Source organism: Cornus florida, unplaced genomic scaffold, assembly GCF_030987335.1.
Source record: "Cornus florida cultivar Cherokee Brave unplaced genomic scaffold, ASM3098733v1 CherokeeBrave_3.0.0_Hap2_Chr11, whole genome shotgun sequence".
NCBI lineage: Eukaryota > Viridiplantae > Streptophyta > Magnoliopsida > Cornales > Cornaceae > Cornus > Cornus florida.
Window position 1 is genome coordinate 27,060,951 of NW_026775581.1, and position 13,386 is coordinate 27,074,336.

Consider the following 13,386-nt stretch of genomic DNA (forward strand, 5'->3'; position numbering starts at 1 on the left):
GCCTTCTATATATCAACCATAGCCATCCAACCACCTCATTTTCGTGTCCAAAGCCCCTAGACAAAATGCAGAGCAATCCCCTAATTAAGGGGATAACATTAGATGAAGAGGAGGGAGCCCATGCTTGCTTGTCTGCGGAATGGCGAGCACCCGCAGGCGTAGGGCGGGCACCCGCGCTATGACGAAGCTACTGCCAAAATTGGCGGGCACCCGCGGCTTCTTGGCGGGTGCCCGCGGCTTCACGAGCCATCTGCCCATTTTAGCGGGCGCCAGCAGCTTTCTTGCGGGCCCCCGCAGCTTGTCCTCAGCTCTGCGCACCTTTGGTAAAAAGGTCATAACTCTCTGCTCCAAACTCTAAATGATGAACCGTTTGATGATTTGAAAAGCTAACTCAAAGATCTAAGTACGTGATGTTTTAATGGGGGTCCAATTCTCAAGTGTGGTGGGTCGAAAATGAAGAACAAAGTCGAACTTCACTGCTGCCAGGCTACTTTTGGTAAAAAGGTCATAACTCTCTACTCCAAACTCTAAATGACAAACTGTTTGATGATTTAGAAAGCTAACTCAAAGATCTAAGTATGTCATGTTTTAATGGGAGTCCAATTCTTAAGTGTGGTGTGTCGAAAATGAAGAACAAAGTCAAACTTCACTGCTGCTAGGCTGCTTTTGGCTCGGTCCGTTGACGCGCTAATCGCGGCTAGCGCTTTTTGCAGGGTTAACCAGGAGTTCAATAGGACACTGGCTTGGGCAATAATGAAGGTTCCCGGCAACGGCGTGCTTTAATTCTTCACAAACTCAATAAAGCCGCACTTTTAACTATCTTTGGGAAACCAACCTGAAAGTAAACAAAAACTCGCAAATGAAGCTAATATGTACAATATGATCAACTAATGGACTTAACTAATGCAAATAAAGGCGCTTGAATATGCAATATTCGGCACTTATCACTATATACCTACACAAGATATATATTTAAACAAGTTTTACAAGTCAATGATATTTTATATCATGTTAAGTCCAATTACCATTTTAAGGAGCCACAAGTACTAATTCTACATCAAGTTAGTAGCATGCTCACAAAGTAATTAAACATACTTACATTTTTAGAGATTTTCAACCTAATCATGGAAAATCTCTAGATTTCAAATCAATTCCAAATAACCTCAAACTAATATATGTTAAATAACATAGCATGCTCATTACATATATCAAATCAAAAGAGCAAAATGAGCAAGACTCCATCATGTAGATTTTAATTAATTTAAATTAATTAAATCTCTAATTTTTCAAAAGTTGTTCAAATGATCCCAAATAAATATATAACAAGGACTAAGTCATGGCCATGCCATATATCAAGTCAAAAATAGAATACAAGCAAGTTAAAATTTAGTAGAATTTAAATAAATTTAAATTCATTAAATCTCTAGATTTGAAAACTTATTTAAATCACCCCAAATTAATATACAACAAAGATCAAGTCATGGCCATGCAATATATCAAGTTTAAAGTGTATATGCAAGTTACAATAAATCATTTATTTCTCAAATTGATATAAAACATGCATACAACTTGTATTTCACTACAAAAGCAATTAAAATCGTTTATAAAATAAACTATAACACCCCCTACCTCACAAGATGATTGTTCCCCTTGAATTCAAGGTAAATCAACACTAAATGGCAAACCCTTCAAGGGTTATGTAGAGGAGGATGAGGGGAACAAAAAGTATTCCCAAGATTAAGCTTGGAAATCAATGGAAGGTTCTCAAAAATCAAAGTCAAGGCCTAAGCATTAACCTCTCTAATGGTGGCTAGGGTTTGTGGTGAGGAAGAAAATGAAATAATGAAATGAAGTGCGAGTGGAGGAAATAGAAATCCTCCACTCACTATATGATCTTACACCATGGTCAACACACACAAGTTTGGTCAATTGCACAAAAACCCTTCTTTAAAATCATAATCCCAAAGTGGCCCAAAAATAATTGTAAGACTTAATTTGGAGCATACACTTGTCACTCATCCAAGCCAACAAGTGGTCCAATCCTAGGCCAACAAATGGGTGAATTTCCACCCTCCACGTGTCAAGAGCTTAAGCTTCCAAGTGGTTCCACCAAAATGTCAGCAAGTGGTTCCATAGGAGTGTGACACTTGTCACACTTTCCAAAAATTACAAAAAGGTCCTTTTCCAAAATATCTTCTAAATTAAATTACAAAATGGTCCTTAAGGCGAAAAATAATTACTTTATGTAATTATACTAAAACCCCAAGGTTATGCATCCATACCCTTTACAAGAAAAGTAAACACTTAGCATACTTTTCTAAAAAAGTAAAAATACACATAGCATGTAATTTAAATATCGTGGATGCATGCAAAACCAGAATCAAATCCGAACACGAAAAGTGAGGTTGTGCCAACAAAGTGACAAATGGGAAAAAGACGAAAAGTGAATAATGTCGAAAAACGAAAAATGTAACAATGACGTTGTCCTTAAAGGAAGTTGTCAATCCAAAAGAAAGAGTCTCAAAAACCATTTCCGAGTACCCGAGACGACACTAATTGACAAGAAATCAAACCCAGAAAAGAAATTTCAATGAAAAAAAATTCATCCATAAAATTCTGAGGAAAAAAGGAAAGGAAGGAAATGATCGGATCATTACACTAGATCCTAACACAAACCCGTATTTTCCATGAGACTCCTTCTCGCTATCGGTGTTTCACTCTATTAACCCATAAACTACCTCTACCCATTAACTCTCTCATGAGGCTACCACCCTCCAATATAGAATTAGGGTTGCATGTCTCCTTCTCATAAGTCTCAATAGTAACCTAGGTATCTATTTATAAAGTCCCAAACCTAATTTATTGTTAGACAAGGAATACAATTCCTCGGAGCCTCAGACTTGTCTAACAAGAAATTACTTAATAAAATACAACTCTAAAATAGAAACCTAATTAGAATAGAATTTGAGACACAGTTCCTAACAATCTCCACCTTGGCTCAAATTCCATCTAGCCAAGGATCGCTTCCTACGACATTGATTAGGGCCGCTTGATCGGTGAAACCTCTAAGGCTCCACCTTGACTACTCAAACTCCATGCTATGTAACCTTTTCACAATTTTTTGACCATCGTGATTGATTCCACCTTCAATTGAAACTCGTTGCAGCATCTGTTGAGAATCCTTGTGTTTTTTGGATTTTTAGATCGTCAAATAAAAGCGAGCTTCCCAACACGAACCTTCGGCTATGATACCTTTTGTTGGGAACATCGAAAGTGTAAGGACATGAAGAAACTCAGCCTATGTCCATGGATGAGAAGAGATTCACTATGATTATATAGATATATTACAACAACAAATAATTCCCAACACCAGACCATGTACACAAACTCTTGCCCTAGAGTCCTCCTCGGTATACTCCACAAGACTCCCTCTCGCCATCGGTGTTAACTCCACTCTACTAACCCGTAGACTACCTTTACCCATCAAATCCCTCACGAGGCTACCACCTTCCACAATAGATTTAGAGCTACATATCTCTCCTTCTCATAATTCTCAACCCATATCCTATGTATCTGTTTATAGAGTCCAACACCTAATTCCTTGTTGGACGTCAACAATTACAATTCCTTCAAGTCTAGACTTGTTTAACCAGAAATTTCCTAATAAAACACAACTATAAATGGGAACCAAATTAAACTAGAATTTGAGACTCAATACATAACATGTTTGTTTGAGTTTCGCTTGTCAAAAAAAAAAGTTTATCAGAGATTTAAAATTTTGAGTAAATCGATGACTGTTTTAGAAAGTTGATGACTCCGAACGGGGTGCGATGACCTTGATAGAAAACTTTTATGGAAGACTAATTATGAGAATCACTTGTGTGAAATTCAGCACGAGGAAATTTAGATTTTGTAAAAAGCAGCTAAATTTGTATGGGCCAAATTAGTGCTGGCGTTGTGCAAGTTCCCTTGTGTAAAACATTTGAAGTGAGGGACTGGGGCTTATTCAATCTAATTTACTCTAGCACTTCATGCTTTTAGGTTTCAATTTTTATTCTTGGGTTCATTATATTTTCCATTGCAGTGAGACAGCGTCATGTTGCTGTTGTTGCAAAGGCAGGGGGTGAGACCTCCGATTCTTCACCCATCCGGACATTTATTAAAGGTGCTCTAGACTATGTGAGTACTCTCTCTCACACACACACACACATAGGCGCATGCACATACAAAAATGTCAAAATCTTTTAGTTGCCAATTTTTTTTAAAAAATGGAATTGTTTTACAGAGTGAATGCCCATAGTCCCCTGGTAAATTTGTCGCTCTGAATACTCGTTCTTTGTTCCTTCCCCTCCTCCTTTACTACCATCCTTTTTTCTTTTTCCTTTAAAATCGACTAGCAAGTTCAGCTTGTGACCACAAACTTGCGCTCATTGTTAATTTTGTTGGGATACTTCAATCTTCTGACAGATCCAATCGTCAAAAAATGCATTGTCTTCTATGTTACATGATCTCCTGTAAATGCATGAAGACTCATGTTAGACACACCTCACGTGGTATGAGTACCGTATTATGTATGATGTGTCTGGTTCTAAAAGACCCACAAACATATCCTGTAATTTAAATTACTCTGCTAAAATGTATATAAAATTCTTTTAGCATGGTCCCCTTTTACATGGTTAGTTCAAAGCACACTTTGTGCTACATAATACACCATGTCGTCCTAAGTGTTAGAAGAAATACTAAATATATGGATGTTTAGCCATGTTCTTGTTTCCTTTGTTTGGGGATTTGATAAATCCAACACTAAGACATACCCACACTTCAACAATTACTGGAGTCCATCTAACATAAATTGACTATTGTGGTTCTATATATTTTTTATTCATATTTATAACAGTAGTATTCTAAAGAATATACAACTTTATATACTCTGTTTTTATATTGATGCTACTGCTGTCTTATTTTGACTTTGGTGTTTTTTGAACAGTTGGATAAATCTGATGATCCACATGCTCTTATTAAAGTTATTATTGGGTTGGGAGCTGCAGCTGTTTTAGCTCTTTTGGCATCTATGAATCCAATTATAGTAATTTCTGCAACCCCTCTTTTGTAGAAGAACAAGAAGGAGTGTGCTAACAATTGGATGATGTCACCACATTTTTGGGGAGCAAGTTAAATCAAAAGGAGCTATTCAAAATGTTAGAAATGCATTACTTTAAGGGGATTAGAATCCATATATAATGGATCTGCTGGTGTATTTTCTGTCATTTAGTTCATCATTATGATGGGCGAACTTAGCCCTCTTAATTTGGAGCATAAGCAATTTTTTTATTTTATTTTATTTTATTGTCATTAACCTGTTCCTCTTTATATATATATATTTTTATTACTTTGGTTATGTTTGATGATTATCCTTTTACTGCCTTTCAGCACGATGAATGTCGTGATTTTTTATATTTTTTTTTTATATGAACAGGCCACTCACAAACATTTCTTTATTCAAATTGTAAAAGGAATCATCACGATGTTTCCTACGGTACGTATTGTTACATGTTTATGGTAGATAGATGGAGAAAGATATGAAAAACCTTATATGTTGCTGTTGCTGCTGTTTCATGTCATCGATGCTGCTGTTGTTGCAAAGGAAACGGGTGGTAGCTCTGATTCTTCAACCTCCCCTGCTAAATATGTTCAAAACGTTGTAAGTACTCTCTCTCTCTCTCTCTCTCACACACACACACGCACACACTCACAGAGGCTCGCGCACATGCAAAAATGTCAAAATCTTTTAGTTGCCAATTTTAACAAAAATGGAATTGTTTGGAAGAGTGAATGCCCAAAGTGTCTGGGTAAATTTGTCACTCTGAATACTCGTTCTTTGTTCCTTCCCCTCCTTTATTCCCATCTTTTTTTCTTATTCCTTGACAATTGACTAGCTCAGCTTGTGACCACAAACTTGTGCACATTGTTAATTTTGTTTGGATGCTTCAGTCTTCTGATAGATCCAATCATCAAAAAAGGCATTGTATCCTAGTTACGTGATCTCCTATAAATGCATGAAGGCTCATGTTAGATGCGGCTCACATGGTATGACCGTATGAGCACTATATTATGTATGACGTATCTGGTTCTAAAAGACCCACAAACATATCCTAGTGTAATTTAAATTACTCTTCTAGAATATATAGAAAATTCTTTTAGCATGGTCCTGTATTACGTGATTAGTTCAAAACAAGTGAAGTGCCCATGTGGAACACTTTGTGCTACATAATGCACCAAGTGATAGAAGAAGTACCATATATGGATATTTAGCTATCTTCTTGTTTCCTTTGTTTGGGAATTTGATGAATCCGACACTTACACAGACCCACACTTCAACAATTACTCTAGTCCATCCAACATAAATTGGATTTGTATTGTGGTTTTAATGTTATATATATATATTTATTCATATGTAGTAACAGTATTTTAAAGAATGTACAACATTACATACTCTTTTTTATACTAATGCTACTGCTGTCTTACTTTGACTTTGGTTTGTTTGAACAGTGGACTAATTTTGGAGCTCGATTTGCTCTTAATGGCTTGGGATTTGCTCTTAATGGCTTGGGATTTGCAGCTGTTGCAGCTCTTGGGGCAGTTACGAATCTAATTACAGTAATTTCTGCAATCCCTCTTTTGTAGAAATTAAGTTGAAGGATCTTGTGTTTGTAGAAGTAGCAAGGGAGAGGGAAAAAGAAGAAGAGAGAGAGGAATTCTGTAGAGGATGGGAGTGAGTTAGGGTTTCCCACACCTCTCACCTATTTATATATTCAAAGGATAAAAATACAGTAGTGCCCTTAGTGAATAAAAGAAATAACAAACTCAAACTCTCTAACACTCCCCCTCCCACAAACTGGAGCATGCAAATTCTATATGCCCAGCTTGGAACACATGCGTTGAAAAGCAGTACGAGCAAGCGGATTTGTAAGAACATCACCAAGCTAGTCTTTAGAGCAAATATAGGGAGTAATAATATGTTTGCGCATTAGCATATCTCAAATAAATTGACAATCCACCTCGACATGCTTGGTACCCTCGTGAAAAACAAGATTGCTAGCACTAAAGATAGCTGTCCGATTATCATAATGTATTGACATAGAAGTAGGAACGACAATACCCATCTCCTGAAGAAGAGAGAGAACCCATAACTTCTCAGAGGCAATGTGAGCCATAGCACGATACTAAACCACAACACTAGAACATGCAACAATTGTATGCTTTTCTACTGTGCTAAGTAACAATATTACCACCAACAAAGGTGCAATAACTAAAGGAGGAAACACGATTATATGACATGAAATTAGCAATGAGATGTCAAGCACAACTACGTTTACCTTGACGTAAGGCAAGTGGTAAATCATCAGTGGCAAAAGTGGACAGGGACCTCCGGTTGAGAAGATGTCGTGTCCGGACTATAAGAAATAACAGGCCGAGATCGTGATCGCTCATAAACCTACAAGGGAGGATTAGAGGGTGGAGCTAATGGCACTGGTATAGGAAGAATAGGAGAAGGTAAGGAAGACTCCCCCTCACGAGTAGATTTGAGATTATAAGGCAAACTTTGACCAGAGAATGAAAAGAAAACAGTTGACTTTCAAAAGGTAACATCAACGCTCACGAAGTATTATCGACTTTCAGGACTATAACAACTATAACCTTTCTGAGTGTGGGAGTATCCAAGAAAAAAACAATTACGAACACGAGGGGACTGTCGCAACCAGGATCTAAGATATGAACAAAGGCCAATAACTGAAGACACGAGGAGTGAGCTAAAAGGGAGGGAGATCATGATATAAAAGAGAAGAGAGAGACAAATTATTCAAAACAGTAGAGGGCATACCAGTCCGAAGAAACAATACTTCTTGAAAGGGGGAAGGCTTACCCTTATGAAGAGCACTCTTTCGAATTTTCCTACGTACTTTATGTCTCTTTTCCCAATGCCTATGAAGGTGGTTTAAAGACTTGAACAGATTTAGAGGAATTCTTTATGGGGAGGCATGAGAGACGATACCACTTGGTAAATTGAGTGAGAGTTGAGGTTTAGGAATCCAAAGGTTGGAGTTGTTCAATGAGGCGCTATTAGAAAAATGAGTTTAGAGATTTGGGGGTGAGAAGACTAATCTTTAGAGGCATGTCATTGCATGCCATTATAGGGAGGGAAATAGAGGGTGGTAGTCTAGGGAGGTGAGATCGCCAACTGGTATGGGTTTTTGGAATTTCATCCTCAAAGGATGGGATGAGTTTTCCAAACGTATCCGGTTCAAAGTTCAAAGTGGGAAACATGTCAGCTTTTGGGAGGACCACTGGCGTGCGGACTTTGTTTTGGCTCGTAGGTTTCTTTGAATTTTCAGAACTTCCATAAATAAGCATGATGTGCTTGTTGACTATTATTGGCTCGTTAATGGGTGGGTGACTTCAGATGTGAAGCTTCGTACATATGCCCATGATTGGGAGCTTATGGAGGTCACAAATTTCCTTGGTTTGATTTATAGCCTGGAGGGTGCGGGTATCAACGAGGTGGTATGGGTGGCACCTCGAGAGGAGTGTTTGAGGTCAGGTCTTTTTACCAAAACTTTATGGAGTCCCCAGGTCCCACCTTCCCTTAGAATGCTATTTGGAGGACAAAAGCCCTTTGAAGGTGGCTTTCTTCACTTAGTCTCCGGCCTTTGGAAGCATCCTTCCTCTCGACAACCTCATAATTAGACGTCAAATCGTGGTGAATTAGTGTTGCATGTGTAAAAAGTTTGGGAGAATCTGTGAACCATCTTTTGCTGCATTATCCTAGAGCAAGGGATGTCTGGTCTATGTTCCTGGTTGATTTTGGTGTGGATTAGGTTGTTTCAGAATCCACAGTGGATATGTTAGGGGCTAGGAAAGGGTGTAAAGTGGAGAGCCGAGTCAGAGATGCTTGAAGGGCCACTCCCCTTTGTTTATGGTGGGGTTTGTGGCGTGAGACGATAGGAAATCCTTTGAGGAAAAAAGAGTCCCCTATTTCATTTCCCAACTGAGTCAGACTAGGAAAGGGTTAATGGGTGGAATTGTATATCTATGGATCTTCTTTTGGATTTTATGGATAGTTTGAAATTATAGTGTCGTTGTGGGCATCTTTTTTTTGTTTGTTTTTTGGGAGGGCTCCCTTCTTGAGCACCTTTAATGAAATTTCACTTTAAAAAAAAAAAAAAAAAAAAACAGCAGGAGCATATGATTAATGAGATGACATGCAGTAAGAACCGCATTAACCCAAAACTGTTTTGGTTCCTCCATACTAAATAACAAGGTACACTCAACATCCAACAGATAGCGGTGCTTTCGTCCAGCAACACCATTTTGTTGAGAAGTGTGAGCACACCTAGTGTGACGAAAGATACCATGACCAACATAGAAGGAATCCATGATAGACTATGTATATTCCAAGGCGTTATCAGATTGAAGAATTTTAACGCGTTTACCAAATTGAGTAAAAATTTTATTATAGAATTTAACAATAATATGAGGTAACTCAGATCTCTTTAATAAAAAATAACCAAGTCATTCGAGAATAGTCATTAAAAAATATAACAAAATAGCGAAATACATTCAAACTAACTGAAATGTCCATTGGACTACATCAAAAGACTCAGTTGGACAACTATGATATGACTACGACTAGGAAAAGATCTACAGTGATGCTTGCCCAATTGGTAAGCTTCATATTCTCAGATAGACAAATGACTCAATGTAGGAATAGCTAAGAGTAACTTTGCCAAAGATGGGTGACCCAAAAGAAAATGCCATTGAAGAGGTGAGACTGTAGAACTGAAAACTGATGATAAGGTAGAAAGAGGTTCACTAGGATCCAAAAAATATGGCCTATCCTTCTCATGTCCCGATCCTATTATCTTCTAAGTCCCGAGGTCTTAAAAAACACAAGAATTGGGGAAAAAAGGTTATACAATAGTGCAATGCCTTAGTTAGTTAACTTACAGAAAGCAGATTAAATGGTAATTTAGGAACATAAAGACCGGAAGATAACGACTTGGTAAGGTGAAGGACGTTTCCCACAAACAGAATGAGAAGAACCATCAGCTAAAACAATATGATGTTTAATAGATTTGAGATCAGAAAAGAGAGTTGATATACCAAACATATGAGAACTAACTGATTTTTTCGATATCATTGACGGATTGTGGTTTAGTATTAGCCATGGGTGGTTCAATACCAACAGCAACAAGACCAATAAACCTCAACAGCCCAAGTATCCAAACAAGTCTCAGTTGCAGATTGTATGTTTTTTTACTGTGCTAAGTAACAATATTACCACCAACAAAGGTGCAATAACTAGAGGAGGAAACATGATTATATGACATGAAATTAGCAATGAGATGTCGAGTACAACTACGTTTACCTTGACGTAAGGCAAGTGGTAAATCATCAGTGGCAGAAGTGGACAGGGACCTCCGATTGAGAAGATGTCGTGTCCGGACTAGAAGAAATAATAGGTCGAGATCGTGATCGCTCGTAAACCTACAAGGGAAGATTAGAGGGTGGAGCTAATGGCATCGGTATAGGAAGAATAGGAGAAGATAAGGAAGACTCCCCCTTACGAGTAGATTTGAGATTATAAGGCAAACTCTGACCAAAGAATAAAAAGAAAGCAGTTGACTTTAAAAAGGTAACATCAGCGCTCACGAAGTATTATCGAGTTTCAGGATTATAACAACTATAACCCTTCTGAGTGTGGGAGTATCCAAGAAAAATACAATTACGAACACGAAGGGACTGTCACAACCAGGATCTAAGATATGAATACAGGCCAATAACTGAAGACACGAGGAGTGAGCTAAAAGGGAGGGAGATCATGATATAAAAGAGAAAAGAAAGACTAATTATTCAGAACAGTAGAGGGCATACCGGTCGGAAGAAATAATACTTGTTGAAAGGGGGAAGGCTTACCCTTATGAAGAGCACTCTTTCGGATTTTCCTACGTACTTTATGTCTCTTTTCCCAATGCCTGTGAAGGTGGTTTAAAGACTTTAACAAATTTAAAGGAATTTTTTATGGGGAGGCATGGGAGATGATACCACTTGGTAAATTGAGTGAAAGTTGAGGTTTAGGAATCCAAAGGCTGGAGTTGTTCAATGAGGCGTTATTAGAAAAATGGGTTTAGAGATTTGGGGGTGAGAAGACTAATCTTTGGAGGCATGTCATTGCATGCCATTAGAGGGAGGGAAATGGAGGGTGGTAGTCTAGGGAGGTGAGATCGCCAATGGGTATGGGTTCTTTGAATTTCATCCTAAAAGGATAGGATTAGTTTTCCAAACGTATCCGGTTTAAAGTTCGGAGTGGGAAACATGTCAGCTTTTGGTAGGACCATTGGTGTGAGGACTTTGCTTTGGCTCGTAGGTTATGGTTGTTGACTATTATTGGCTCGTTAATGGGATGGTGACTTAAGATGTGAAGCTTCGTACATATGTCCATGATTGGGAGCTTATGGAGGTCACAAATTTCCTTGGTTTGATCTATAGCCAGGTGGTAGAGGGTGCGGGTATCGACGAGATGGTGTGGGTGGCACCTCGAGAAGGGTGTTTGAGGTCGGGTCTTTTTACCAAAACCTTATGAGTCTCCAGGTCCCACCTTCCCTTAGAATGCTATTTGGAGGACTAAAGCCCCTTTGAAGGTGGCTTTCTTCACTTAGTCTCCTGCCCTCGGAAGCATCCTCCCTCTCGACAACCTCAGAATTAGACGTCAAATCGTGGTGAATTGGTGTTGCATGTGTAAAATGTCGGGGGAATCTGTGAACCATCTTTTACTGCATTATCCTATGGCAAGGGATGTCTAGTCTATGTTCCTGGTTGATTTTGGTGTGGATTGGGTTGTTTCAGAATCCACGGCGGATATGTTAGAGGCTAGGAAAGGGTGTACAGTGGAGAGCCGAGTCAGAGATGCTTGAAAGCCACTCCCCTTTGTTTATGGTGGGGTTTGTGGCACGAGAGGAATAGGAAATCCTTTGAGGACGAAGAGTCCCCTATTTCATTTCCCAACTGAGTCAGGCTGGTAAAGGGTTAATGGGTGAAATTGTATACCTATGGATCTTCTTTTGGATTTTGTGGATAGTTTGAAATTATAGTGTCGTTATGGGCATCTTTTTTTTGTTTGTTTTTTTGGGAGGGCTCCCTTCTTGAGCACCTTTAATGAAATTTCACTTAAAAAAAAAAAAACAACAACAAAGGCACATGATTAATGAGATGACACGCGGTAAGAACCGCATTAGCCCAAAACTGTTTTGGTACCTATATATTGAATAACATTGTACACGCAACATCCAACAGATAGCGGTGCTTTCGTTCAACAACAGTACCATTCTGTTGAGAAGTGTGAGCACAACTAGTGTGACGAAGGATACCATGACCAACACAGAAGGAATCCATGATAAACTACGTATATTCCAAGGCGTTGTCATATTGAAGAATTTTAACGCGTTTACCAAATTGAGTAAAAATTTCATTATAGAATTTAACAATAATATGAGGTAACTCAGATCTCTTTCATAAAAAATAACCAAGTCATTCGAGAATAGTCATTAACAAATATAACAAAATAGTGAAATACATTCAAACTAACTGAAATGTCCATTGGACTACATCAAAAGACTCAGTTGGACAACTATGATATGACTACGACTGGTAAAAGATCTACAGTGATGCTTGCCCAATTGGTAAGCTTCATATTCTCAGATAGACAAATGACTCAATGTAGGAATAGCTAAGAGTAACTTTACCAAAGATGGGTGACCCAAAAGAAAATGCCATTGAAGAGGTGAGACTGTAGAACTGAAAGCTGATGATAAGGTAGAAAGAGGTTCACCAGGATCCAAATAATATGGCCTATCCTTCTCATGTCCCGATCCTATTATCTTCTAAGTCCCGAGGTCTTAAAAAACACAAGAATTGGGGAAAAAAGGTTATACAATAGTGCAATGCCTTAGTTAGTTAACTTACAGAAAGCAGATTAAATGGTAATTTAGGAACATAAAGACCGGAAGATAACGACTTGGTAAGGTGAAGGACGTTTCCCACAAACAGAATGAGAAGAACCATCAGCTAAAACAATATGATGTTTAATAGATTTGAGATCAAAAAGAGAGATGATATACCAAACATATGAGAACTAACTGATATCCCAAACATATGAGAATTAGCTCCGGAGTCAATGCCCCAAGACAGAGAAAATTAGGCCACACATGCAATATTTCCTTAATTGGCTAAGGTAGCAGTTAAGGTGGAAAAGAGAGTGATTTGCAATGTCTGAAGGAGCTTGTTAAGCTGAGTAGTGAGCGTATCACGAGAAAACCCTGAAGTTACATG

The 13,386-nt window shown here is 38.3% G+C and overlaps 1 protein-coding gene across 1 annotated transcript in view; it reads left to right on the forward strand.

Moving 5' to 3' along the window:
* Positions 1-13,386, forward strand: part of LOC132285842 (uncharacterized) — a 41,435-nt gene that overhangs the window by 16,057 nt on the left and 11,992 nt on the right. The window contains exons 3-7 of the mRNA XM_059788071.1: positions 4,085-4,179; positions 4,988-5,086; positions 5,477-5,536; positions 5,645-5,701; positions 6,550-6,657. Of these exons, the coding sequence (XP_059644054.1) occupies positions 4,085-4,179; positions 4,988-5,086; positions 5,477-5,536; positions 5,645-5,701; positions 6,550-6,657 (419 nt within the window). The remainder of the gene's footprint in view (positions 1-4,084; positions 4,180-4,987; positions 5,087-5,476; positions 5,537-5,644; positions 5,702-6,549; positions 6,658-13,386) is intronic.